Genomic DNA, 27,841 nt, shown 5'->3' with positions numbered 1-27,841 from the left:
AGAGGGAGACTCCATCTCAAAAAAAAAAAAAAAAAGAAAAAGAAAAATGTGAATGAAAAATGTTTTTAGTACTGCTAGCCCAAAGCTGAGTATCCTGACATGCCTCTAAAAAGAGTTGGCTGGGCTAGGCGCAGTGGCTCATGCCTATAGTTCCAGCTACTTGGGAGGCTCAATTTAGCTCAGGAGGTTGAGGCTGCAGTGAGCCATGATGAAGTTGAGGCTGCAGTGAGCTGTGATTGCACCACTGCACTTCAGCCTGGGTGATAGAGTGTGAGACACTGTCTCTAAGGAAAAAAAGAGAAAAAAAAAGAGTTGGCAGAATGGACAAAAGCACAAAGCCAAAGCCATAAAGGGAATAAAAGCTATATTTGATGCCAGAATTTAAAAACAATTCTGTAGGGCAAAAATCATCATAAGCAAAGTTAAGAGATGAATGACAAGTTGCAGAGAAATATTTTCAACTCGTATCATAGTTAAGGCCTCATTTCCTTAATATATAAAGAGCTCTCAGAAATCAATAAGAAAAAGACCAAGAACTCAGGGAACAGATAACAAATATGAAAGAACAACTCCTAGAAGAGGCTATACAGGTAACTCTTAAACATATGAAAAGATAATCAGCCTTCTGTGTAATAAGAGAAATGCAAATTAAAATGCCTGAATTCCATTTTGCCAACCTGTTATGTTGGCAAAAAAAAAAAAAAAAAAAAAAAAGCCTGATAACACAGCAAGTATAAGCAAGTATAACAGTGATGACTGAGGTGTAGAAAACGTGTACACTTATAAGTTCCTGGTAGGAGTATAAATTGTAACCTCCATTGAGGACAGTTTGGCAGTATCAATTACAAAACTATATACACTTTACTCTGAAATTCTTCTTCTTCTTCTTCTTTTTTTTTTTGCGACACAGTCTTGCTCTGTTGCCCAAGCTGGAGTGCAGTGGCATGATCTTGGCTCACTACAACCTCCATCTCCCAGGTTCAAGTCATTCTCCTGCCTCAGCCTCCCCAGTAGCTGGGATTGATTACAGGCATCTGTCACCATGCCTGGCTAATTTTTGTATTTTTAGTGGAGATGTGGTTTCACCATGTTGGCCAGCCTGGTCTCGAACTCCTGACCTCAAATGATCTGCCCATCTTGGCCTCTGAAATTCTTCTTCTAGGATTTTATTCTCTAGATATATCTCAGTACAGTTGAAATGGTGTATTTATTGTAGCTGATTCACTGTAGCATTGTTTGAAATGGCAGAAGATTCAAAACAACCTAAATGTCCATCGTTGAGGAATCTATTTAATAATATATGGTACATCTACACGATGGGGTACTATAAGACTGTGGGAAAAAACCAAAGTTCTTTATGTATTCACATGAAAAGATATCTAAGGTTTACTGGTATGTGAAAAAGCAAACTACAGAACTCCATGTGTGGTATAGTATCACTGATGTCAAACGAAAAGGAGAAGTATATATGGAAAGGTATGCACATGTATTTATATATAGACATTACATAGACATACTGTTTCTTTGCAAGGAACCATAGGAAACTTGATAGCATTCATTTGCCTGTGGGAGGTCAACTGCATGAACGGCAAGATAGGAGAAGGAGGAAGACCTTTTAAATTTAACAATTAAAACAAAAATTTAATTTGTATTATGATTCAAAAGGAAATTTATAACATGTAAGTTTTATGAATGTCAATAAGATGAGCACCTGGGGGCCCGGATTTAGAAACAGAACCTTTCCATTGTCTTGTCACCTCCTAGTGCCTCTCCTCATCCCATCCCCCTTCTCCCCACGCTTTCTCCTGTTTCTATCCCTGTGTAAATGTCTCCCTGGGCAAGCTTTCTGTCACTTTCCGCAAACTTTTCTGGTTTTTCTTCTTCCTGCCTCTCTCTCCATGCTCATGCTTGTGTGTCCCCAGCCCACAGTTGTCCTTGTATCTTTCTCCAGATCAAGTCCTGCAGTCAGGCGAGCATGGAGAAGGCGAGCATGGAGGAGACAAGCATGGGGTCAGAATTGGAACTGGCAGAGCAGACGGAGATGGAGGGAGAAAAGGAAGAAAGCCTGGTGGAAGGGGAGAAGGAGGAAGAGGAGGAGACCCCACCCTCCCCCTGGGTCATCCACCCCAATGATGTCATCAAGATTCTGGAGGCCTTTGTCATGGGTCTGAAGAAGCCTAGGTGGGCTGCAGGGCTGGAAGGCTTGCCTGAGACCAGAACCAGGGGAGCTGGATGGGCTGGGGAGCCAGGCAGAGCCAGTGAGTGGAGAAGAGTCCGTTGGGCAAGATACGAGGACTAAGGACAGGGCTATCTGAAGGCAGGCTAGGGCAACCAATCACTGGACAGAGTCAGGAAAGCAATAGGGCATAGTGGTGATCTGTGCTTTTTTCACTCATCATTCATTCAGCAGACATGCATTGAAGGCTGCCATGTGTAAGCACTGTGGGGACACTGCCTTGTGATCAGAGCAATGGTCAAAGCACATTCAAGGTACACCGTTGTTCAGAGGAGGAAGTGGCTGTTTCCATTTGGCACGTCAGAGAGGGTTTTGGGAGGAAATGGCACCGGTACTGGGTGTTTCCGGGCAGATAAAATGGAGGTAAGGGCATTTCAGGAAATGGCAGCATGGGGAAGGTCTGGTCTGTTCAAGAATCATCACAGGAGGTCTGGCTGGAGGGTCAAGGGCCTGGGAGGTGGCACCAGTGGGTGGGGAGTCAGCCAGGTGTTGGAGAGCCTTGCCCAATGTGCCCAAGATCTTTGTCTTTACCCGTTGGTGGTGGGAGCCAGAAAAGGATTTGAAGCAGCTGAAGAGCCATGATTAGCCTTGTATTTTAGAGAGATAATTGTGGCGGCAGGGAAGGGGCAAAGCCAGATACAGGGAGAGCATCAGGAGGCTTGTCCAGGTGGGAGATGGGGATCCTCCAGATAAAGGCTGTCATGGCGGGATGAAGAGGACATGACTCAATTCTAGTACTGTTTTGGATGCCCTGGTGCAAGAGACGGGCACAGCGACGAGCTGTAAAGCCAGTGAGGTAAACTGATTGGGAGAGAGAGGGGTGGATGAAGCACTGATCATGCCCTCACAAAGGTACTGGTGGTACCGAGGCAGGAACGCTGACGATAAGCCACCATCTAATAAACTGTGTCCTTTCTGAGAAGCTGCCACCATCTAATAAACTGTGTCCTTTCTGAGAACCTGCCACCATCTAATAAACTGTGTCCTTTCTGAGAACCTGCCACCATCTAATAAATTTGGACTGCTGAGTGGGAAGGTGACAGATGGGAAAGCAGTAGGCCTGTGACTGGCACTGCTTGGGGGCCTGGGTAGTACCCAATGGACATGACAGTCACAGTGTTTTTGGCCTTCAGGGACTCGCGGGCCCCGCCAAGAGTGCAGAAGAATGTATGCAACAACTCCAAGGACTCAGAGTACTGGCAGGCCCTGACCACGGTAATCCCTTCCTCCAAGCAGAACCTCTGGGATGCCCTCTACACAGCCTTGGAGAAGTACCAGTAAGTGCGCATGTCATGGAGCAGGAGGGTGCTGGCGGGCAGGTGAGGAACAGTTGCTGGGGCAGCCATGTTTGCTGCCCCCCTGTCCCACCAAACCTGGGAGGGAAGAGCTGCCGTTGGCAATTCCTGTGTGAGTGGATCATGTGGGGCGGTTGGCTCTTGGGCCCTGTCCTGCCTGTTCTGTTCCTGCTAACCTGGCTCACCTGGCAGCTGGGTGAAGAGTGTAGCTTCTGGAGTCTCCCTCCACCTGCAGCCAAAGCAGAAACACCAAGACCCTGGCCCCTACTTGGCAGAGGATGGAGGATTCAGTGAGCCTCTAACTGATTTTTTTGTCCAAAGCATTGTCCTGACCCAGAGGGCCAAGCTGCTGCAGGAAAACAGTTCTCTGGAGCAGCAGAACACAGAGCTGCAAGCGCTGCTGCAGCAGTATCTGAACTCCAAGGTGGGCGGCGGGCCTTCCAACGAGGGGCGGGCGGCAGGAGACGGGTGGGGCGGGGGGGCTGGAGCTGGGATTAGGGAATGAGGAGTCCCCTCCCACCCAGAGGCAAGGGAGCTTTGCGATGTGATGTAAAAAATCAACAGTGACACCTTGAGACAATTACTGGCTAAAGGAGTAGATCTTGCCTGAAGTCTCCTCCAGGAGTGACAGTGTGATGGTGTGACAGCTCAGGTGTGACAGTGTCTCTTTGATGCTGTGGTTTCTGGTGCCAGTGGCCTGCTGGGACCACTCTGGGTGAAGCAGTGCCACAGCCAGGAGCAGCTCCCCAGCTACAGAGCCTCCAGCTGTGCTTTCTTCCATCCTCACACCCACTGTGTGAGGTGGACAGGGCGGAAACGATGCTCCTCATTTCACAGAAAGGACAATCACAACTTGGAGAGTTTGCAACTCATCCAGAGCCTGGGCTCTTTCCACCTGCCAGCCTGAGTTCCCTGCCTGGGATATGACTGGAGGGTCGTCCTCGCATGAGGGAGGAGGCTCTGCTGGGGCAGATATTCCCTGGCTCCCATCTGTGCCCACCCCACAATAGTTGTGGGCAACTTCCCCATGGCCTGGCAAGAGAAGGAAGGAAAAATTCCATTGCTAACATTTCCTGCTTGGTGGTGTAGGTGCCTGCAGCTGGGGCTGTAGGCCAGGAAGGTCATGACACAGCTATTAGTTGCACATGTGTGAGGTGAGTTGCACATGTGTGAGGTGACTGAGGCCAGCTCCAAGTCCAGCCACAGGGGCTCTGTGGCCCCAGCACAGTCCCAGGCAACAGCTGAAAGGGGGATGTTGTAGTGAGCTTTGGCCTTGTAATGACCCTTGGCCTGTGACAGGACCCAGACATTCTGGACGGTATGGTTCCTGCTTCCACAGATGCTACTGTGTACAAGAGGCTCGGGGAGGAAGAGGTGGGGCAGGCTAGACTGGGGATGGCATGGGTGCATGGAGAGGGGAGAGGGGAAGATTGCAGAGAATGGATGGGTGGGAGATGAAGAACGCTACCAGAGGTCACAGCTGGAGCAGAAGTTGAGCAAGAAGGCTCAGGCGTGTCTCCTGCAGGAAGGCAGCCTGTGGGTGTTCAGCATCTCTCAGCTTTGGAGAGGAGATGCATGCAGGGCTTTGGAGGCCCATGGGAGTGTGGCTTGCAGGGGTGGCAAAGGAAGGCGGGTCCTGGGGAAAATTTAATGACCTTCACCCTTCCTTTTCCAGATCAACTCTGAACTGCAAGTTCCTCCCACTCAGGTGTTGCGGGTACCCAAAAAATAGAGCTGGACCTCCAAAGGCTGATGTGTTAGGGCTGGCCTGATGCTGGTGTCTATGCAGGAGCCAGCTCATATCACCCACTGGGATGCACCTGGGCCAGCTCTCTGCATTTTCCAGGGCTGTCTTTATAGCCTGTCAAAATAAGGAGCCAGAGGAGTTACCTGTGTCCTGCATTATGATTAAAGCCTTTTAAAAGTTGTGGCTGAATTCTGTTGAAATAACGAGCCAGAGGAGTTACCTGTGTCCTGCGTTATGATTAAAGCCTTTTAAAAGTTGTGGCTGAATCCTGTTGAAATAACGAGCCAGAGGAGTTACCTGTGTCCTGCATTATGATTAAAGCCTTTTAAAAGTTGTGGCTGAATCTCTTTAAAGAGGGCAGGTCTAGCAAGACCAGGCCCTTGCCCCTGCCTCTGTATCATGAGGGGACTTTGCCCCAGGCTGAGATTGTGGAGTGAGTCAGAGGCCGAGGCCAGTGGCGTGGGGCTCCTTTCTTGCTTTCAGGGGAAGCTGGTTTCCATGGGTGGCGGCTGGAGCTTTTGGGCCCTTGTGGGGTCGTCAGTCTTCAGACTGGCCCCAGACCTGAAGGATTCTTTTGGTGCTTTGGGGGCCCCTGGGCCCAGGCTGGTGTAACCTTTGGGGTGTAGTATAAGACTCCTCCTGTGGGCAGCCTGGGTGGGCAGCCCTGTGCCCGAGACCTGCTTTGAACCCTGGGCCACCAGCGGCCACTTGAAGGGGAAAGGCCACGGGAGCCCTGCTGGTACAGAATCCACCAGCCTAGAGAACTGCCGCCTCTGCCCCGCACCTGCGGCTCCTCCTCTCAACTTGACCAGTGCAGACCTGTCAGCTCAGTGCTTGACTTCTTTTATTTAGAGAAAAATCACCACTCAAGAAAAACAGCCAATAGAAACCCAGACACAGGCAGGGGTGGCACGTGACGGGCCAGCTCCCAGCTGCAGCTGAAAGGGCTGGAAGGGCAAGGGGGGCAGGGGTGGGAGGGCAGGGTGTGCCCGGGATGGGGAGTCCCCTCTGCTGCTCCTCACAGCTCCTTGGCTGGGCTTGGGGGCACTGGCTGGGGCAGAGGGAGCTCTGGAAGCTATGGAAATGCACAGGCAGGACCCGCGATGCCCTGGGAAGCAAGAGGAGCCAAGTGGAGCCCAGCAGTGACAGCACAGCCACCCCGAGACTTGTGGACAGGGTCTGGCCCCTGTTGCGGATCAAAGACCAGTGCTATCTAAAGGGGACATGGTGGGGATACCTTTTGCTCATTCATTCTTTTCAAAGCCCTGGGTACTGACCCATGGTCCTTGGTTAATTTCACTAAAGCTTCAATCCTGTACTTAGAAGACCTGGGGAAGATTTCAGGAGGCTTCCTCTGGAGCCTGGGCCTGAAGAAGGGTGGCGCCTCAGCCAGATGGGGCAAGATAGACCCATTCTAGGTTCCCACCCCATCCAAGGCTCCCCAGCCCACAGGCAGGGGTCAGAGGGGCAGGACTGGGCAAGCCGCAGCCTGGGGCAGTGAGGACAGGTGGCCCCACAAGCAGGAGGCAGGCTCTGGGCCCACGGCATGAAAAGTGGACACTGGGCTCCTCAGGCTGCCCAGGGGAGATGGGAAAGAGTCCAAGCCACTACAAGGAAATGTGGCAGGGCCAGGGAGCGGCTAGCGGGAGCTGGCGGCCTTCATGCCCCAAGGAGCTTTTTGACCATGTAGCCGGGGAGGCTGTAGAGGAAGAGGCCCAACATGAGCAGCCCCAGCAGCGCCAGCACAATCTTGATGATGAGCCACTTGTACCGGGTGCAGATGAGGTACTTGATGGACTTGAGAGGGTTGAGGAACCAGACGAAGGCCGTGTCGGGCCGGCTGGGAAGTGGAAGAGAGGAGCCCGTCAACCAGTAGGCAGGAGCTGCCTCCTAGCGCACCCCATCCTCTGTCCTTCTGGACCCCCAAAAGCCCTGTCATGGCCCCAGCCCCAAAAGCAGTGAATGCTGGAGGCAGGGTTTGAACCCATTTCTAAGTACCCGACTTGCTGCTTACAAAACTCTATCCTCTGCAGGACCTTTGGAGCCGGAATCTGCTCCCAAGGCCTCGATGGGAACGACTTGCAGCATGGGGCAGCCTTGGCCCTGCAGGCACTTCTCATCGTTAGCAAGCTCCTGCGGTTAGCTCGCTCTATGTGCTGCCCCATGTCTCGTGAGAACCGTGTTTCGCAACCTCTTCCTTTCTGATGGACATAAACGGCTGTTCCCACCGGGCCCTGCCAAGGGTCTGAGCGGCCCCTGTGGGGCGCAAGCCGCCCTCATCGACCTTCCCACTGTCAGGGTGCAGACCCACTCCACCTTCCGCAGAGCCTGCCAGCTGAGAAGCACCTAGCCAGCCTCACTATCTGTCGTTTGTGTTATAAAAACAACAGGTGTGGTAAAATGTCAAGATACAGAGTGAAAGTACTGAATATGCCTTTTCAAACTACTGCCTCCCAGAGGACATGGCGTGCAGCTCCAGAGCTGAGCTCAGGGTTGGTGGGGACACAGAGCTGGGGCTTGGGTGCAGAGCACCTGGTTTTGAATGGTTTTCATAGGTCAGTTAGGCACCTCTATCAACCTCCGTTTCTTCATGTATAAATTGGGGTTACAAGCAGTACCTACCTCCTGGCGTTGGTGCAATGGCACAGTGAGCCAGTGCCTGGGGAGCTCTAAGCACCTGCAGTGGGTGTTCAGGCCATAGTGGCTACGAAATGTTTGAGCTGAATGGAACTATTATTCCGAAGGGCAGAAAACAGCCCTGGACTGGGAGGTCACACACTGGTGAGAGCCATTTCCAGACCTGTTGGCTAACCCTGGCCACACCCTTCCCTTTTCTCTGTCCATAGCTCAGCTTCTTTCTGCCAATGAAATTGGATTCGAGTCTGGGAGAAACGTGACTGGGAGCAGAGGTGGTGTGCAAAGAACACAGGATTGGCAATTTGGAAACCTTGGCTTGAGTCCCGGCTCTACCCTAATTTGCTGGGTGACCTTGAGCAAGCTACTTCACCTCTCTGGCTTAATATGGAAAAGCGTAAAACAGTCGTTTCTAGTTCTGAGAGTCTATTCTGTCATGAAAACTTGAAAGTTGCTGTGCATGTTTGTGTGGACTTAAGTGTGTGCCTGTGTGTGCTTGAGTGCATGTGTATGTACTTGTGTGTGGCACGTGTGTGCATATCTGCTTGTGTGTGTGTGTGCATATGTATACATATTTGTGTTTGTGGATGCGTGCATGTATGTGTGTGTGTATGTGCGCGCCTGCCTAGCCCTTGGTCCAGAGGAAGAAGTGAGAAGTATCAGACCCAGGAGGCCGCTGGGCTCAGGCCCCGAGGATCTTCTTGACCAGGTAGCCAGGCACAGAGTAGAGGAATAGGGCGAGGAGGAGGAGCAGCAGCAGGAGCAGCAGCAGTTTGAGGAGCAGCCAACGATACGTGTGCCATAAGAAGTAGCGAGCCGACTTGAGAGGGTTCAGGAACCAGATGAAGCTTGAGTCGGGCCGGCTGGAGCATGAAGGGTAGAGAGTGCAGAGGAGGGACAGGCAGGAGAAGGGGTTGGGTGTAGCAAGGGGCCCTGACCAAGAGAGAAGCTGCCCTGGGCTGTGTGTGCAGTTCTAGGCATCCCTCTGGCCATCAAGGCTGGCCGAGGCCACCACTGGAGCTGGCTCTTCTGCAAAAGCTAGGAAGGGAAGAGCGTAGTTTCTCTCTGCTAAATGGGGCCTTTCCCAGGAAAGGTCCTGCTCTCCAGTACTCCTAGCCCATCCGCTGGTTCAAAGGGATGTTGCGGTATTCAGGGCCGGCAGAGGGCAGGGAGGAGGCTCCCCTGTAATGAGGCTGTGGCCCAGGAAGAGATGTGTGTCTGAGGAGTGTCTCCTTCCCGTTCCAGTGCCTCCAAGAACCAGAGTGGGGAGGGGCTGGGCAGGCAGGGCACTCACTTGGGTTTCTCTAGGGGGTCAGGTTCATTGCGGGCCAGGCCCACTGGGTTCTTCTCTGCCTCCTCTGCTGTCAGTAAATGCAACTCAGCTTCCACCTTACCCTGCAGAGGACAGACAGGTCCCAGCATCCAAGTCACGTGCTGGGCCCTTGGCATCCCAGCTGGGCCCAGCCCTGCCTACTGCCCGAGCAGGAAGGGGTGCGCACCGTGAGCTCAAACTCATCGTTCTCATTGCGGGCCAGGAGGGGCCACCAGCCTTTGACGCGCTTTTGCTTGAAGATGGACACCAGGGGCACGTCCACCTCCCCGGTGGCCATCTCCATGGTGCACTGCTTGGCTGTCTTTGCACCCCGCGGGAACCGGTTCAGGTCCAGCTCAATGGCCCCTGTGGCGACCTCAGTGTCAGCTCTGAGTGAACAGGGCTGGGGTGGGGTGGGGTGGGAGTGGGGGTCTGGGCTCCTCGTTCCCTTGGTTGCTGAGAGCAGACCTCCAGGAGCCCAAATCTCATCCTCCTGCCTCACTCCCAGCAACTGGCCTCAATGCAGGTGTCCTCGTGGGCTTGCTGGGGCAGCCCCAGCCCCCACGCTTTACTCAGGTCCTTCTTTCACCCCAAAGGGTCTCTCCTGGGGTCTCCCCTGCCACTCCCTGCCACGCATCCATTCTGTCAAAGTCCTGCTAATCCCACAAGCTTGCATATGCAGATTAGAGTTTTAGGGGGAATCCCTGCTTTACAGAGAAGCAACCTGAGACCCAGGGAGGTTTCCTGACTCCCTTAGGGAGCCTCTCCCCTCCCCCATCAGCACTGGCTGCCCCCTCCTTGGTGTGTCCAAAGCTTGTTGTCAGCCTGGTTATGACACTAAGGCCATCTGCCTGGGGACGGTTAGGTGGGTGCTTGGGGGCGGAGCCCCATCAGACATCCCTGGCTCTGACGGACTGGAAGCAATGACGCCTTGTCCCCCCAGGGCGGGGCTGTCCCTGTCCTTGTCTCCCCAGAGCGGGGCTCTCCCTGTCCTTGCCTCCCCAGCTCCTGCCCCTCCTCAGTTCTGGATCCTGAGCCCCCATCCCTGCCCTGCTCTGCACCCAGAAAGTCGTCGGCAGAGAAGTGGTCCGCATCCCAGATCTGCAGGGTGAGCCGCGCGGGGATCTTGTACTCGGTCTCATCCCAGGAGAACATGGACTCCTTCTTGGAGATGACGATCCTCTCCTCCGCTGCCAGGTAGTCGAAGGGGAACAGGTAGCGCCAGTTGAAGTTGCCCTCGCCAGTGAGGGAGTGGTAGTGGACGTCTGTGTCCTGCTTGTCCTCCTGCTGGCCTTTCAGCCACCTGTGGGCGCCACATCTCCAGACCCGCAGCCAGGCCAGTGGGGCCTCTCCCACCCACAGCCACCTTCCCTCTGCCTCCTTTCCTGCTCCCCGGGAAGCAGGGCCCGCCCGGCTCAGTCCCTCTCATGCAGGGACTGCTCACTCACCCCCTCACGAAGATGTCACTGGACTTTTCCCCTGTGAAGAAGTCGTCGTCCTCCAAGACCACCTCATCTGTGTTCCAGATGATGACCCGCAGCTCGTACCTGGGCCCAGGGAGAGAGAGCTGGTTAGCAGACCCGGGTGGGGGTTATGCCAGGGTGCTAGGGCTGGGATGGGGCAGGCAGAGAGAAGCCCTGGAGACTTGGGGTCAGCACGGGGCCTGGGCCAGGCTGGGGCTAGAGTGGTTCAGGGTGGGGGGAGCAGAGGCATGAGTGAGAGGGCCCACCAGGCACATGGCTGTGGGCGGTGGGGGTGGCGTGGGGCAGGGGGTGGGAAGCCACCGTCTGTCTCAGATGCTAGTTCCAAGAGAAGTCTGCATTTAAGCCCAGTAGCCAGCAATGGAAGCCCATGGAAGGTGTATGTCCTTGTCCCCAAAGAGGATTTTCCCCTCAAGGTTTAATTGTAATTATGAATGATGTAGTTCAATTCAATTATTAACAGTGAGGCTGAGTCATTCACTAAAAATTGATCCGAGCCTGGCTCTCCTGGGATTGCAGACAGGGCTGCGAGCCCAGAGTGGCCCAGCGGGTTGGGTGCCCCCTAATGACACGCCCTGAACAGCCGACTCATGGCCTCAGGTTTCCAGGACATTCCTGGCAGAATTGGCTGCATGATTTGCTGGGGCCAGCGCCAAATGGAAATGCAGGGCCACTTGTCACAAAGAATTTCAAGATGGCAACATAGGAGAATGGAAACAAGAGTGGGACCCTGTGTGGCTTCCTCCATCCCTGAAGCTGGCCCTGAATCCAGTCACTGTCTGGCAGCTGGACTCGAATCTGCCGCTTTACGGATGGGAAATCTGCGTTCTCTTCAGTCCACCACCTCCTGCCTCTTCCAGGCACTCACTCCTGCATACATCACTGGCAGGCACTTCAAAGAAAACTTGGCGGAACATCACACTAGCCTGGATGTGAGGACGACGCAGGGCTGGTTTGCAGGGGTTCTGTGTGTTGTGAAGGAGTGCGCCAGTGTGGGCATGTGTGTGAATGCCCACGGGAGTGCTATGCTGTGCGTGTGTGTGTGCATGAGATGCATGTGTATGGGTGCGTTGACCATGCAGATGCAGGGCACCGGAGTGTGCTGTGTGGGGCTCGTCTCCCTCACTGATGCAGGGTGGAAGGCATTGTCCTGCCTTAGCACATGGGACTCTCCAGCGCAGGCCCTAAACTCTACTGATTGGTTGATCAGTTTCTCCCCCATAAGGCCCAGTGGCCACACCCAGGCCCCAGAGATGCCAACTGGCCAAGGCCATCTGGGCCTGAGCCTCCCACAGGAAGGGTTGGGCCGTGGTGGGAAGCGATGGGGTGGGCCGGGAGGGAGTAGCGTTGGGCCCTGGGCCGCTCACTTCTTGGGCTTCCGAGGGGAGATGTCCAGAGGCGTCCCAGGGGCCGGCATGTCCATGGGGAACATGTCCACCCACAGCTCCAGGCGGCCCTGAGGAAGAGGGTTGTGGTAGATCTCCTAGGGTCTTCTCCCTCTGCCCAGGAAGATCAGCTCTCCTCTCCCTCCTAACCTTTGTTCTGTCAAGGACCCAGTTCATCAGTTTCCATCTTTGGATGCCAGGAATTCCTATGATGTCACCAATAGCCAATCACAGCTTCTGAGGGAGACAACCTAGGTCTCTGCCTGAGCTGATGTAATTCTCACTCAAAGCAAAGACACTTGCCATTCAAGTTACCCTGAGAGGCCTTGGTGGGGAGGTGCCTGCCAGGCTTTCTGGAATGCAGCGGACAGCATGAAGCCTGGCTTCTACCTTTACTGACTCAGGTTGGGAATCCCTGGTCCCCAATACCCAAGACCCCCAGTCTTGGCCATGCAAGTGTCACCTGCTCGATGCCCGGCTTGTCGGGATTGAGCAGTGGCCTGGTCTCCACGTGCTCCGGTACCAGGCGGCAGCCCGCGCGGGGTATGTCCTCCCAGTGCCTCAGGGCTGACAGTGCCACGTGCTCATCCGTGGGCTTCCTCTGACCTGTGGGTACCGGCGGCTCAGCTGCACATATGGCTTAGCACAACCAGGAGACCTTTGCTGGGACTAGGGATTTAGGAGCACAAAGAAGCCCCTACGCCATCACCTGTTTACCCCACCTCCTTTTCACTGCTGGGGAAACTGAGGCACAGAAGGAGAAGTGGCTTGCCCAGGGTCTCAGCTGCCCCACAGGGCCAAGAGAGGTCTGTGCCCTTGGTCCTCTGCTTGGGGAAGTTGACTGGAGAGCCCTGCTGGGCTGTGAGAGAGGAGTCAGGGAGGGGAGAATCCACGTCCTGTCCCAGCACCTGATAGTGATCAGATACCAGCACGGACACCTCCCAATTCTCTGCTTCTCTGGGACATGCCTCATGGACAGAGGAGTAAGGAGAGTTTAAGGATTAGAGCCGGATGGACCTGGGCCGTTGCCCTTGCTCTGCCTCTAAAGAGCCACATGACCTTGGGCAAGTCACTGGAACTAGGATCTTGGTTTGTTCATCTGCAGAATGGGATGCAGATAGCCTCTCTACCTCACTGGGATTTGGACAGAGAGAAAACAGGTGGGGCTGCCCTGGAGGAGGAGTGGAAGCGCAGAGGCAGGGCACAGGAGCGGGGCTCTGGGGTGATAAGCAGAGGGTCACTAAGCCCAGGCTTAGGCTGAGGACACCCCAGGCTAGGCTGTGGGGTTCCCCAGGGAAGTGTGGGCCCCTCCTGTCCTCTGAAATCTGCTGGAGAGGGGGCAGGTGGCTGCATCCCCCTCCAGTGCCCCATTACCGTTCTCGTCTTCAATCTCAGAGGGCCCGGTGAAGACGCGGTTGGCCACTTTCACTCTCCCGGGGGGCCCAAAGTGGGGGCCGTCCACTTTGTTGTCTTTGCAGAGGCGGGTCAGGATCTGGCTGGGCTTCATGGGGTCCCGCCAGATATTGTAGCCGTGTCTGCGGGAGGGGACACACAGGCTTGGAGGGGCTGGGTGGGACTAAGCCATCCTGGATGACAGCTGGTTGTGGCCAGTTCTCTAAAGCTGGCTGTTGCCCTCATCAGCAAGTGAGTCTGATTCCTCCTACCCTGGGTCCCAGGCTCACCTGAGACACTAGGGCTGCTGGAGGCTGAACCCTCCTGCCCTGGCCCTTGGATCACGTATCAGTGTCCCCAGCCCAGCCCCACTGCATCCCCTCACTGTGCCCACTCCTCTGGAACCTCAGAGACTCCCTTGAGGAAACTGAAAACCAGAGAGGTGAAGGGACTTGGCCAGGGTCACACAGCCTGTAAGTGGCAGAGCTGGCCCAGATCCCCAGGGGACTCTTCCTGTCCTCCTCTTCTGGCCCCCACCTTCCCTAGCCCACTTGTCTCTCCTCATCCTGCCTCCTCTGTCCTGCAATCCACTGGCCCTCTCCTTGTTTTGGGATCTGCAGTTCTGTCCCCTGAAGGCTGTGCCCAGGGACTATAGGGGCAGAGGTCTGGCCTGGGACATAAACCACAATATTTCTACCTTCTCAAATCACCACGATCTGAATATCATTTTAGAGTGGAGGTGAAGCAGGCACACTGCCCCCGCCCTCTGCCCCATGCCCCACATACGTGGAGTAGGTCTGGGCGATGCCGCAGGTGGCGCGGTGCTTGCTGTAGAAGCGGTTTTCCAGGTCAATCTTGGTTTCCCCAATGAGGTCATCAGTGCCCACCAGGTCCCAGTCATACACAGCCACCGTCAGCATGGATTCCATGGGGAAGGAGGCCTCGATGTCAAAGGACCTGGTGGGGGTGGAGTTAGAAGGGTTTAAGGATCGGCTAGGGTGAGAGGTGGTCTGGGTTGGAGAAGTCGGGGTGTGGCAGGGGAGGGCACCAAGAAGACTTACTTCCCAAACACAGGGTTGAGCTGCTTGGAGATGTAGTTCTCCTTGTCGCGGATGTCGGTCTTGCCTAGCCGGATGGCGATGTAGGGGTCAGCTTTGCCGTTGATGTCGGCAGGGTGCAGGTCCGTGGCCTGGGATAGGGAGGAGGGCTGCCTGAGCAGGCTCCCATGCCCTGCTCATATTCAGTGCCCCTGCCAGGCTGCCTGAGGGTCCTATGACAGTGAAGGGCAGGGGCAGGAACACTGGACCTGTCAGGAGGCTTGCTCTGTGACCCTAGGCAAGTGGCTACCCCTCTCTGGGCCTTGATTTCCTCCTCTAGAAAAGATAAAGACTAGACCAAATGATTTCCCTGGTGCCTCCCAGTCTGGGGCTGTCAGTATGCAGCTTCTTTTTTTTTTTTTCTTTGAGACAGAGTCTCACTCTGTCTCCCAGATTGGAATGCAATGATATGATCTTGGCTCACTGTAAGCTCCACCTCCTGGATTCAAGCAATTTTCCTGCCTCAGTCTCCTGAGTAGCTGGGATTACAAGTGTGTGCCACTGCACCTGGCTAATTTTCGTATTTTTAGTAGAGACAGGGTTTCACCATGTCGGCCAGGCTGGTCTTGAACTCCTGATCTCAGGCTATCTTCCTGCCTTGGACTCCCAAAGTGCTGGGATTACAGGTGTAAGCCACTGCACCCGGCCAGTATGCAGCTTCTTTGGTCCCTCTCAGATGGGAGGATGAAGAGACTTGCAAGGAGGGGAAGTGATGGGAGTCTCACCCGGACCACATAGACTCGGACCAGCACATTGATGGGGTCATTGCTCGGCATGCCCTGGAACATGCCATAGGTGGGGTCGTAACCAGCTTCCCGGGACACGTCCTCTGGGAGTGGCACTTTGTACACGCAGAGGGAGCCCTGGGCAAGACAAATGTGGGTCAGGCTATAGGTTTGCCTGGCAGGGGTGGCATTAGAAACAGCTAATGGCACCGGGAGGGCTGGACCCTGATGTGGCAGGGCCTTCACCCTTTAGCTGGTGAGTCATGGGAAAGTCCAGGGCTTCTGGAGGGAGTGACCAGGGCAGTGGTGGGGGTTGAGTGGGAGAACCTGTGGTGGGGCAAGGGCTGAGGGGTGCTCAGGGGCTGGGCCTGTGCTCCTGGCCTGACCTTGAAGCGTCCCACAATGCGCTCCTCCTCAGTGGAGCCATCCTCGTCATCCCCGGTCTTGCCCCGAAGCAGGTTGAAAGTGTGCAGCCAGTCCTCAAAGTTATCAAACTCGGACTCCAGCTCTTTAGGGTACACCTGAGCCGGACCAGGCCGTTAGGGGGTGGCTGCTTGGTTTCTGGCTTTCATCCTGCCCCACCTGCAGGATCACCACCACCACCCCGCCAACGCCCCCGCACTCCCTAGAAGGACCTGCTCCCAGACTCTCACCTTAAGCTCATCAATCTTAGGTTTCTTCTTCTCAGGGGCCTCAGACCCCTGGCCAGAGGCAGAGCTCTGGGTTTTCTTCCTCTTCTCCTCTTTGGCAGCCCTTGCCTTCTCCTTGCCCTTCATTGACTCCTTCAGGCCTGGCCAGAAGCAGAAAAGGAGGTGGAGCAGAAATGAGCAGAGCAGGAAGGCCTGGATTGGAGACCCAGCTCTGTCACTAATTTGCTTTACTAACTTAACTCTCGGATGTCCATGCGCTGTCAAATGCAGATAATACTCCCTAGTATGCCCGCCTCATGGAGGTGCTGGGGGCCCCAGTGAGTTTATGCCTGGGAAGGTGTCTGAAGACTGTCATCATGCCCTTTGGCAGGAAAGAGCATGGGTTTGGGGGTGGAGGCCTGTTGCCACTCAGTTCCTCCCCCACTCACTTTCCTTACTAGCTTCCCTCTTCTTGTCCATAATAATAACACTCTGTATTAGCATTTCCCAAACCGCATGCAGTGGAGCACCAGGTGCAGATGCTGCTGGCACGCTTTAGAAGAAAGGGTACTGTGAGCCAATAAGCTGGGGAAATATTTTACACTGTGTCTTTCTTTTAGAGATGTATAATAACATTTGCACAGTAAAGGCTCTGAAAAGTCCTGCACCAAAAGAAGCTGTTTCAATCAGTTTTTCCTAAACTAATTTGACCAAAACTAATTTGTTCCTTTTAGAACACCCATAATTTTCTTCATGGAAAAGTCTGGAAAATGCTGGATGGAATGAGCTCTGAGGTTCCTTCCAGCTCTGATGTTCTGTGGCTCTAAATGTCTGTCTATCACCATGGGTGCTGAACTGGTCAGAGTAAAAGCCTCCCTAGACAAGGGCCTTAGCTTGCTCAGTGCCCACAGACTACTGATGCTGCTTCCCTGGCTACTAAGGCTGGGAGGACTGGTGGGAGGGGAAAGAGAAGCAGGTGGTGAGGTGGGCAGGAGAGCCAGCTACCCAGGGGCAGGGAGGAGGAGGCAGAGTTCCAGGTTCCAGGGCTCACCCTCAGTGTTGTCCACCTCCTCCTTCTCCTCCAAGTCAATTCCAGAGGGCTCTTGTTGTCGAAGTTGCTGCCAAAAGATGAGATGAAAAGGAGAGAAGGTGGGTTTCCTGGGGAGGAGTCTGCTGACCCCAAACTGTGGGCCCAGACCAGTCTTAATGCACTAGAAGTAGAAAATCTGCCCGACTGCATTTCAAATCCACCATGTGCTCTGCTTAAGCTGATTTTAAAAAGTTTATAAGGTGTACAATGTGACTAGTGGTACTTAGGGGTTTATGCACCTGTGGCACATATACACCATGGAATACTATGCAGCCATAAAAAAGCATGAGTTCATATCCTTTGCAGGGACATGGATGAAGCCGGAAACCATCATTCTGAGCAAACTGTCACAAGGACAGAAAACCAAACACTGCATGTTCTCACTCATGGGAGGGAATTGAACAATGAGAACACTTGGACACAGGGAGGGGAACATCACACACCGGGGCCTGTCGTGGGGTGGGGGAGGGGGAGGGAGAAGGGGGGAGGGATAGCATTAGGAGAAATACCCACTGTAAATGACCAGTTAATGGGTGCAGCAAACTAACATGGCACATGCATACCTATGTAACAAACTTGCACGTTGTGCACATGTACCCTAGAACTTAAAGTATAACAATAAAAAAATAACACCTTGCAACAAATATTTACATTTTCTTTTCTTTTCTTTTTTTTTTTTGAGGCGGAGTCTCGCTCTGTCGCCCGGACTGGAGTGCAGTGGCCGGATCTCAGCTTACTGCAAGCTCCGCCTCCGGGTTTACGCCATTCTCCTGCCTCAGCCTCCCGAGTAGCTGGACTACAGGTGCCCGCCACCTTGCCCGGCTAGTTTTTTTTTTTTTTTTTTTGTATTTTTAGTAGAGACGGGGTTTCACCGTGTTAGCCAAGATGGTCTCAATCTCCTGACCTCGTGATCCGCCCGTCTCGGCCTCCCAAAGTGCTGGGATTACAGGCTTGAGCCACCGTGCCCGGCCAATATTTACATTTTCTACTTAAAAAATACAGCGCATTTTAATGTTGCTTTTAGTGGTATTAATAAATTGTTTTAATGTAGAAAAGTATAACAGTAAGAACATATACTATATTTTCTTTCACTCAGCACACCCCACCCTACTGGAAACGAGAATAAATCTTACTGGAAACCAGAAACCGGGTTTCAACTAAGTCGCCACCGCCACCTGGTGGCAGTCTGTGAAAATTGCAGGAGTAGAGACAAGACAACAGGCAGCCTTTTGCAGCTCCAGCCTGGCCAATTTGATGGTGGGAGAAGAGACTGCCAGTTGTCCTCAATGATCTGTTCTCTTTTTTTAGAAGTTTTGCTGGGCACACAGTCACTTTTCTAAAGATTACATTTCTCAGCCTCCTTTGCAGATAAGTGTAGTTAAGGGACTAGATTCTGGTCAATGTGAGTGGAAGTGATATGCACAACTTCTGGATTGCGCCCTGAAAAAGAAAAGCATATGCCTCCTCTCCTCTTTAACCTTTGCTGTGCATTTGAATTAGAACATGATGTTGAGTCACCTCCAACTCTACAGATGTGAGAAACAAGAGGTCAGGATCTTAGTCCTTGACACCACTGAGCCACCATACCAGCCTAACCCCCACTCTCTGAGATGTTATGTGAGAAAGAAACTGCTGTCTTGCTTACGTCACTCTAACTTGCTACAGCAGCTTAACGTGTGCTCTAATAAATATCACACCCAGCTTAGGTTGCAGAAAGGGCCTGGGAGAGAATGTGGACGGATCAGCTCCAGTCCCACTGAGGAAACACAACTGCAGGCATGTGCCTTCCTGGTCAGATGGCCAGTCAGAGCACTGAGCTAGGTAGGCAGCAGGGAGAGGGCACAAACAAGAGAGCGGAGAAATGCACTTTCTGGAACTTGCAATCTGGCCAACACATGGAACCCACATATGTGTAACAGGGGAAGAATCATTTACGTGCCGATGACCAAGATGTGTAAAATAAAACAGTATGAAGAAGAGTCGTAAGGACTACTGATAAGCATTTGTTCCCTTATGGCCTCTGAGAACATGTTTCTCCTTTTTCACAAAGGTCACTTCTTCTTGGACACCTTCCCTGATTCCCCTAAGCCATGATTTGCCTTTATTATCACATAGTCCTCTACGTCTCTGTTTACATGTCTATTTTGCCCAGTAAACCGGGGGCCCATCAGGGCAGGTATGGCATCTTTTGGCTCCCATAGCACCTAGTATGGAGCCTGGCTCATCGCATATACCCAAGAGGCATTTGTGGAATGAGTCAATGAGGACAAAAGGAAACCAAGCCAGGGAAGGCAGATGGGACCATCATCTTGGAAGGTGAGTTCTGAGCTAGGATTTCAAGGATGTGAGACAAGGCCATCCCAAGCTCACATGAATGGAGGTGGGACCCAGCTCCGGGGGCTGTGGGAAACAAGCTGGACAGGAGGGTCTGAGTGTGGAGGCGGTCGCCTCTCCTCACCCTGCCCGAGGTCTCACCTCCTTCATAGTGTCAATGGAGGCAAAGTACTTGGACCACCAGTCCAGCATGCTCTCATCTGGCTCCTCCTCCTCCGGCTCCTCTGCAGTGCCCTTCTTCTTCTTCTTCTCCTTCTCCTCCTCAGCCTGTAGGTTGGCCAGGTCCAGAGTCCTACATGGGCCCTTCCTGCCTGGACAATCCCGAGGGCCTCCACCCATTCCGTCATCTGCTAGCAGGAAACTTTGGGCTCCATAAGGCTCTGTGGGGCCACCTATGTCCAAGGGGCAGGGTCTTGTTTAATGGAGGAGGTGCCACGGGCCACAGAGGGTCATGACCTGCCCGTGTGATCCACTGGCCCAGGCAGGACTGGCACTGAGTCCTGCACTCACCCAGCTCTTTCCCACTGCATCTTGGGGGAGATGTGCTGGCCCAATCATACAGGGGCAGGGGCTGGCTCTGTCCCTGATGCTGGACCCTTTGACCTGACACCGTTGCCAATACAGGACCCTCTCAGCCCAGAGCCCCTGCATGGCCCCCACACTCACCACATCCACCTTGACAACAGCTTCAGAAGTCTGCAGAGGAACCAAGAAGACAGGGGCAGAATTAGTCACTGGGGCCTGGAGTGGCAGGCAGTGGCCCAGTACAGGGTGCGTGGAGGAGCCGAGATGGAAATTACTGTGTGTTGGCAGCCCCTGTGCCCTCAAGGCCAACTTTGCATTAATAATAGCACTCTGACTGATGAGTCTGCAAAGGGTCTGAGTGAGGATGTTTCTTTGGGTGGCCAAAGGAACAGGGGGGTGTGTTCTAGGCTGGCCCACGTTCTGCCCTTCCCTGTAGAGTCTGCAGCTTGTACGCCACTTACACACCCAACCCCTAGGTGGTAGGTCTCTCTCTGGGAGATGAAGGGTCTTAGTCCCAAAGCCAGGAGGAATAAGGAGCTTCCACCTGGAAATCCTCCGTGGACCCAGGCCAGGGAAGTGTCATTTGTGAATGGCTGGAATGGAAAACCCAGGGACCCTTTGGAAAGGACACTGATGATCTCATAAGTAATCATTGCCTGTGGTGCCATTTGTTGGAGTAAAAATTACGGCAGGTGATTATAATAAACTGTGATGGCTCACTCTGTCTCTCATACACACATACCACATGCCAGTGCACATGCATGCACCCGCATGCACGCACCCACATGCACGCACGTGTACATGCACATAGGCACACCACAAGCACACATGCACACATATATGCACACACACCACACTCATGCATGCACACATGCACATTCACACACCACACACACATGCACACATGCACATATGCACACCACACACACGAATGCACACTATATATGTACATACACCACAGGCACACATACACATGCATATTTACATACCACACACACGCATGCACACATGCACATATGCACACCACACACACACGCGCACATATATGCAAATATACCACACTCATGCATGCACACATGCACATTTACACCCATGCATGCACATATCCACATACACCACATGCACATATGCACACATGCACATATGCATACCACATGCATGCATGCACACATATATGCACATACACCACATGCATGCACGCACACATGCACATATGTACACACACCACATGCACACATGTACACCGCACACATGCATGCACGTGCATATGCACATACACCACATGCATGCACGCACACATGCACATATGCACACCACACACGCACACACATGCACATGTGTACACCACACACATGCACACATACATGCACGTATGCACACCACACACATACATGCACATGTACACACCATATGCATGCACACACTCGCATATGCACATACACCACACACATGCATGCATATATGCACATATACACACCACTCACACATGTGCATACGCACATACACCACACACATGCACACACATGCACATAAGCACACCACATGCACACATGCATACATGCACATATGCACACCACACACACATGCACGCACATATGCACACACATCACATGCACACACACACATGCATACCACACACATGCATGCACGTGCATATGCACATACATGCACACATGCACATATGGACACCACAAACATGCACACACTCATGCACATTTACACACTACACGCACACATGCACGCAGGCACATGCATTCCAGGATAGTGTTAGGTGGAGCTGTTTGGATACACAATCAAGGTCAGCCCCCAACAGTCACATGCCAAAGGAGGTTCTTAGTGTCCTTTTCTCTCAGGGCATAGTCTGGTTCACGTGTCACACTAAGTTGCACGTTCCCAGCCAGTGGGGGACTGACCCCACCTGCCTTACCGCGTCCAGTTTCACCATGGTCTCCAGTTTCTTGATGGGTACCTCTGGCTCCATGTTCACTACGACCTCCCCTGTGGAGTGAGAGGAGGGGCCCCCATTGCACAGCACACAGCAGCGCTGGAGAAGCCTGACTGGACAGATGGACAGATGGACCGACAGGCAGAGGAAGGAGCAAGAGGAACAGTGAGATTGGCGGGGCAGGAAGGTGCAGAGAACTAAAGCTGATTCTGGAACTTTCTGAGGGAAAGGGGGACAGGGCAGTCAAGGGAGGAAAGATGGGCACGGGGAGGGAAGAAGAGAGCCCAAGAGAATGGGGAGCTGTGGAGGCCGGCAGGAGGTAGGTGGCGGGGAGGCCTGGGTCTTCTCCATCAGCCAGCACAAGGGACCTTGTGCCCTCAGGCCCTCCCAGGCTGTCTCTAGCTCTGCCCTCTGGCTGTAGAGCTGGGGTCACCCTGGGCAGCCTTCCTTGGCCACCAGGGTGGACCTTCTTCTATGCCGTCCCTCAGACCCAAGGAGCAAACTCTGGCCACAGCTTGGACTGGACTGAGACCTGGAGCCCTTCCCTGGGTGGCACGGAGCCAGGCTTGGTGGCAGGGTGGGTGTGGCCATACCCGTGGTGTTCCAGCTGGGGGCCGAGCGGTCTGGGGGCCGGTAGATGAAGCGTCTCAGGGAGCTGACGGCATGGGAGCCCACCAGTGTGTAGCGACCGAAGGCCCGGCAGTCCACCACGCGGATGTTCAAGGGCGGGTGCAGCAGCTCGTTCTCTGGGAGGTCCTGGGGTGTTGGCGACAGGAGCCTGAGCCTCCGAGAAGGAGCAGAGGAAGCCGGCTGGCTGAGTGGAGCCACACTGGCCACAGGACGTCCTCTGCCGGGGCCTGCACTCACCACTTCAAACCACTTGACGAGGGTGTTGAAGTTGGGGTTCTTCTTATAATTGTGGATCAGGGATGACTGCACCCCCTTCCCTGCACACTCGATGTCCACCCGTGGCCGGTCCACCTGGGCTAGGTTCACCCGCTTTAGGTCCCGTAGGCCCCAGAACAGCACCTGGGAAAGGTTGGGGGGCGTGCAGAGAAGAGAGCCCCTTAGTCAAGAGAGCCACTGTAGGGATGCTGGACCATCCGAGAAGGAACTGGGCAGCAGCATGAGCAGAAGTTCACCCCAGATTTCAAAGGGCTGGAGCAGGGCCAGGAGAGCAGAGAAGGGGCGGGCGTCCTCCAGGGATGAGAGTGGGGCTGCCCAGAGAAGGGGTGCAGAGTCAGGGGTGGAGACAGGAGGGCTGGGCATGGTCCTGGGACATGGGACTGTGACTTGGTGCAGACGGGGTCAGGCCCTGGGCTGGGGCAGGAGCCTGGGTCTGCTGCTGGCTCCTGGTGATGGTGATGGGAGGGGGACAACAAACCGCTTCCCCTCGTGGGCCCTCAGTCTCCTCATCTAAAAGGGAAGGGCCACACAGGGCCCTCGCACCTCCACTCGGTACTTGCTGAGCACAGGCCGGATGCCCACAGGCACAGGCATGATGGGACCTCGGTCCGCGTCCACCGGACCGTTGATCGGGGGCAGGTCAGCCTTCCCTGCTGGCCCAATCTGGGGAATGGGGGTCATAGGTCACACACTGGGGAGCCCAGGGACAGGGTCTCTCTCCCCATGCGTTGTTTGCCATGAGATCTGGGGAGACAGGGAAAACCCCCTAAGAACCACTCCCCCAGCTTTGGTCAGGACGGGAAGGAGAGAGGTCCCCAGGCCCCAGGTCCCAGCTCCAGGCTCCAATCCCCAGGCCCTAACCCCCAAGTCCCAGGCCCCAGCCCTCAGCCCCAGCCCCCAGCCCCAGGCCCCAGCCTCCAGGTCCCAGACTCCAGGCCCCAGCCTCCAACCCCCAGGCCCCACTCCTAGGTCCTACCCCCAATCCCCACCCCCAGGCCCCAGCTCCAGGCCCCAACCCTCAGGCCCTAACCCCCAGGCCCCAGGTCCGAGCCCTCAGCCCCAGCCCCCAGACCCCAGCCCCAGGCCCCAGCCCCAAGCTCCAGCCTCCAGGTCTCAGACTCAAACCCCCAGGCCCCACCCCCAGGTCCCACCCCCAAGCCCAAGCCCCAACCCCAGGCCCCAGCCCTCAGCCCTAGGCCCCTCCTCCCCGCCTCCAGCTCCCAGGCCTCAGCCCCTCTTCCCTGCATCCCACCTGCAGCAGCTCGAAGGCCGCCAGCAGGTCTCCAGCTGTAGCATTGCCACGGTAGATCTGGTAGTACTCAAGCTGGGGCGGGAAGCGGGGTGGGCAGTACGCCTCGTCTGCCATCTTCACCAGGGGCTTGGCGAAAGTCCGGCCCATGAAGTCAGCTTTGCCCTGACACAACAAACAACCCAGATGCCTCTTGGTGCTTGCTGTCCACACCTGTGATCTCGTTTAGTCCTTACCACAGCCACATGAGTTGTTATAAGGGACAGGTGTGATCACCCCATTTTACAGATGGGAAACCAAGTCTCAGGGCCCACTAAAGATTTGTGCAAGGCCAAGCAGTCAGTGAATAGCAGATATCCGGCTCAGGACTAGACATGAGGTCCTCCTACCTCTAGTCCAGGGCTATCTGGGCACCTCAGCAGCTGAGGTGGTGCGTGAGAAGGTGGCTCACTAACTCTCGGGAGTCACCCCAATCTCTTACTACCTACTCCAGAATCTCCACGGAGGATGGCAAGGCTGTTACTGGTTATGGTAAGTGTGGGCGGGGTTCGGGAAGCCACGGGGTGAGGAGGCTAGTGACAGCAGGACTTGCCGGCACATCTCCAGGGCTCAGACCATAGGTGACAGGAGGTGAGGATGTCCTGGCCTGGGAAGGGTTCAGGCTGCTGCAAGCAGGCAGGAGGTACCTGGAGGGACTGGGTGTCAGCCCCCACTCCCAGCTTCCCAGTCAGCACCTGGCCAAGGAGCTCTGCGGGTGGGTGGCGGAGGGGGCCGGCACAGCCTCAGTGCAGGTGGCGTGCAGGGAACAAGGGCCAGGTGTGGTGCTGCTGGGGTCCCTGGCACCAGAGCCCACCCATACCATGGAATCCTGGTCGTAGATTTCAATGACAATGATGGGGGGATCATCCCTCAGCTCATGAGCTTCACCATAGAGCTCCAGATTGTCGAACACCAGCATCTGGTCCCAGGTGGGACACAGGGTCTCATTCAACACCTGCAGCATGGGGTGGGGAGACAGGTGACAAGTGACAGAGAGTGGGCAGATGCAAGAATAGGAGCTGCCCCTACTCACTCAACTTCCACAGAACCTGGGGGCAGGAGTGACAGGTTTCTTGATTCTTCCAGAAATCTTAAAATCAAGGCCAATATAAGGTTTGCCCCAAACCCCCTGCCAATGTCCTCCTTGTTGTCCCTGTCTTGTGAATACAACCACAACTAAAGCCCATAGCCTTTCCAGTGTGACCCGGGTCTGCAGTTATCTGCAGGGCTTCCCCTGAGAAACTGGGGCACTGGCTGACCTGTGGCTCCAGGCCCCACAGGCTCACAGTCCCCACAGACTTCAGGCCCCAGGCCCCAGGCCCCACAGGCTCACAGCTCCAGGACGCACAGGCTCACAGCTCCAGGCCCCACAGACTCCAGGCCCCAGGCCCCAGGCCCCACAGGCTCACAGGCCCCACAGGCTCCAGGCCACAGGCCCCACAGGCTCCAGGCCTCAGGCCCCACAGGGCTCCAGGCCCCAGGCCCCACAGGCTCATAGGCCCCACAGGCTCACAGCTCCAGGCCCCACAGGCTCCAGGCCCCAGGTCCCACAGGCTCACAGGCTCCAGGCCTCAGGCCCCACAGGGCTCCAGGCCCCAGGCCCCACAGGCTCATAGGCCCCACAGGCTCACAGCTCCAGGCCCCACAAGCTCCAGGCCCCACAGGCTCCAGGCCCCACAGACTCCAGACCCCAGGCCCCACAGGCTCCAGGCCCCGCAGGCTCACAGCTCCAGGCCCCACAGGCTCATAGGCCCCACAGGCTCCAGGCCCCACAGGCTCACAGGCCCCACAGGCTCCAGGCCCCACAGGCTCACAGGCCCCACAGGCTCCAGGCCCCAGGCCCCACAGGCTCACAGGCCCCACAGGCTCCAGGCCCCACAGGCTCACAGGTTCCACAGGTCCCAGGCCCCACAGGCTCACAGGCTTCCTGGTACTCTCAAAGCCAGAGCCACTACCTCCCCCCAGGCCCTCACCTCTGTGCACTGACTCTGATTGATGAAGAAGACGCGGGCGAAGGGGTCTGAGAGTCCACTGCTGTCGGCGGCAAAGAGGCTGCGGGCCTGGTACATGTGGGCTCGGAGCTGGAACGTCTGCTTCTCTGTGGGGAAGGGCAGCCTGAGGTTCTGGGATGGGCAGCCCCTCTGGCCCCTCCCAGGTGAGGCTTCGAGTGAGGGGTCCTTACTCACTGGTGTAGACCAGGCTGACGGGCGGGAAGGCGTGCAGGCCCAGGCCCTGGGCCACCTTGACCTCCTCGAAGCCACAGGGCAGGCCGCACAGGAAGTCCTTGCGCTGTTTGCTGAGGCCCAGCCACAGGTACAGCTCCACCTTGGCCTGCACTGTCCAGCCTGCCGAGCCGAAGCCTCGCTTCCCTGGCAACTGGGGGCGGGCATGGGGTCACCAGGAGCCTGACGGCTGCCAGGGCCCACGGGGTGGGGAAGGGGCAGGGGCTGGCAGAGGCCCTGGTCAGAGCTGCCTTTCCCCTTCACAGCATCCTGCTGGGCTGGGGTCCGGTGGAGACAGGGAGATGGGCAGGGGGCTGTCCTACCCCTTCCGCACCCCTTCCCCCACCTCCTTGTCATTCTCAGCTCTTCTCTGAGCACCTACTGCTTGAAGGCCTCACTCTGTCACTCAGGCCCTCCAGCCCCAGGTGGAGCTGCTGCTCCCCTGAAAGGATCCAGGCCCCCATCCATCCTGCCCCCTCTAGCACCTTGAGGAAGAGCGTCTTGACCTTGGCGCAGTCCTTGCCGGTCTCCTCCTCCACGATGGAGAAGAGCAGGTCCTTGGAGGGTACACGGGCATAGGCGATACGCTTGTTGTTGCTCATCATCCAGATGAAGATGTCGGGAATGCTGTGCTGGGGCTGGCGGGGTGGGGAGTGGCCAGGGGCAACGGGTAAGAGGGTCCAGCCTCCTGACTGAGTCCCCTGAGCCTGAAGGACCTCAGAGAGCCAACCCTGGATAAGGCAAAGCCCCCTCGCCTTGGGCCGCACCTCGTCTGCCAGGAAGCGCAGCTTCTGCAAGAAGTTCTGGCACAGCCTCAGCTTGTCCCGCACCGTGTGCCGCTTCACCTGGGCCCGCAGGGTCCTGGCCTGCTGCCCCATGCTTTCCTGTGTGGGAGGGGGTGTCAGTGGAGCACAGCTACTGGGGGACAGCTCGGGCCATGACAGAGGCAGCTGTGACACCTTCTCACAGCCAGGCCCTCCCTCCAGTCCCTGCGGTCCAGCCATGTCCTCACCAGCTCCCTCCTGCAGGACTTGAGGCGCTCCCGGTCAAGCCTGGTGCGGGATGAGTGGCCCTGATCCTTGTCAGCGAGGGAGAGGAAGCGGCTGGGGATAGGGGGAGCCAGGATTTAGCGAGCCTGACAAGCAGGGGCTCTGTAGATTCTTCCTCATCTACCCAGCCCTGGCGGGGTCCCCTTTGTCCAGTTCTGCTTTGTCCTGCCCCAACCTGCCGCCCCCAGCTTCTCACCAGCAGCCGCAGCTCAGCTCCTCTAGGACGCCCCGCAGGCGACGCTCAGGGTAGAACTTCTCCGTTTTGATCATCTCCTGTACGTCGTTCAGGCCTTCTTCCTGTGAACCAGGAGTGCCAGTGATGCTGGGCCACAGCCCCGCCTCCCCAGCCTCCCCAGCCTCCCCAGCCTTCCTAAACGTCTCCTCCCCATTGATCAGGGGAGTGAGGGACCTCATGATCTGGGAGCTCTTGCTAGGGCCGTCCTGAGTATCAGTCATTATGAGGAAGTCATCAATTTCCCAGGTTCTGTTCTCAGAACCTGGAGATGTTGGTGTTCATGGATTCTTCAGTTCCTGAAGGAGGAAGCCACC

At 55.4% G+C, this 27,841-nt stretch overlaps 2 protein-coding genes across 8 annotated transcripts in view; one reads left to right on the top strand and one right to left on the bottom strand.

Moving 5' to 3' along the window:
* DRC1 (dynein regulatory complex subunit 1) overlaps window positions 1-8,314 on the top strand; it is a 66,127-nt gene extending 57,813 nt beyond the window's left edge. For 2 of the 4 annotated variants that reach the window (XM_033176315.1, XM_033176313.1), the window contains 4 exons: window positions 1,952-2,181; window positions 3,370-3,513; window positions 3,853-3,955; window positions 7,312-8,314. In XM_033176315.1, the coding sequence (XP_033032206.1) occupies window positions 1,952-2,181; window positions 3,370-3,513; window positions 3,853-3,955; window positions 7,312-7,404 (570 nt within the window). In that variant the 3' untranslated portion in view covers window positions 7,405-8,314. Of the gene's footprint in view, window positions 1-1,951; window positions 2,182-3,369; window positions 3,514-3,852; window positions 3,956-5,206; window positions 5,460-7,311 lie in introns of those variants that run through there. The other 2 variants (XR_004428444.1, XM_033176314.1) reach the window with 2 other exon arrangements.
* The window catches only part of OTOF (otoferlin), a 47,267-nt gene continuing 26,305 nt past the window's right edge, over window positions 6,880-27,841 (bottom strand). The window contains exons 14-41 of one of the 4 annotated variants that reach the window (XM_033176317.1): window positions 27,489-27,589; window positions 27,256-27,346; window positions 27,011-27,127; window positions 26,729-26,881; window positions 26,208-26,397; window positions 25,995-26,119; window positions 24,842-24,976; window positions 23,986-24,147; window positions 23,277-23,396; window positions 22,695-22,856; window positions 22,421-22,583; window positions 21,810-21,940; window positions 20,024-20,053; window positions 19,499-19,624; window positions 16,985-17,051; window positions 15,958-16,094; window positions 15,691-15,825; window positions 15,305-15,442; window positions 14,544-14,671; window positions 14,269-14,439; window positions 13,465-13,625; window positions 12,554-12,696; window positions 12,073-12,161; window positions 10,673-10,771; window positions 10,286-10,527; window positions 9,412-9,590; window positions 9,207-9,307; window positions 6,880-7,118 (exon numbers count right to left, since the gene is read on the bottom strand). In XM_033176317.1, the coding sequence (XP_033032208.1) occupies window positions 6,938-7,118; window positions 9,207-9,307; window positions 9,412-9,590; window positions 10,286-10,527; window positions 10,673-10,771; window positions 12,073-12,161; window positions 12,554-12,696; window positions 13,465-13,625; window positions 14,269-14,439; window positions 14,544-14,671; window positions 15,305-15,442; window positions 15,691-15,825; window positions 15,958-16,094; window positions 16,985-17,051; window positions 19,499-19,624; window positions 20,024-20,053; window positions 21,810-21,940; window positions 22,421-22,583; window positions 22,695-22,856; window positions 23,277-23,396; window positions 23,986-24,147; window positions 24,842-24,976; window positions 25,995-26,119; window positions 26,208-26,397; window positions 26,729-26,881; window positions 27,011-27,127; window positions 27,256-27,346; window positions 27,489-27,589 (3,777 nt within the window). In that variant the 3' untranslated portion in view covers window positions 6,880-6,937. Of the gene's footprint in view, window positions 7,119-8,476; window positions 8,776-9,206; window positions 9,308-9,411; window positions 9,591-10,285; window positions 10,528-10,672; window positions 10,772-12,072; window positions 12,162-12,553; window positions 12,697-13,464; window positions 13,626-14,268; window positions 14,440-14,543; window positions 14,672-15,304; window positions 15,443-15,690; window positions 15,826-15,957; window positions 16,095-16,984; window positions 17,052-19,498; window positions 19,625-20,023; window positions 20,054-21,809; window positions 21,941-22,420; window positions 22,584-22,694; window positions 22,857-23,276; window positions 23,397-23,985; window positions 24,148-24,841; window positions 24,977-25,994; window positions 26,120-26,207; window positions 26,398-26,728; window positions 26,882-27,010; window positions 27,128-27,255; window positions 27,347-27,488; window positions 27,590-27,841 lie in introns of those variants that run through there. The other 3 variants (XM_033176318.1, XM_033176316.1, XM_033176319.1) reach the window with 3 other exon arrangements.

Source organism: Trachypithecus francoisi, unplaced genomic scaffold (genome assembly GCF_009764315.1).
Source record: "Trachypithecus francoisi isolate TF-2019V2 unplaced genomic scaffold, Tfra_2.0 Lachesis_group17, whole genome shotgun sequence".
NCBI lineage: Eukaryota > Metazoa > Chordata > Mammalia > Primates > Cercopithecidae > Trachypithecus > Trachypithecus francoisi.
The sequence above is the reverse complement of the archived record's forward strand: the minus strand, read 5'-3'. Positions and strand labels throughout refer to the sequence as shown.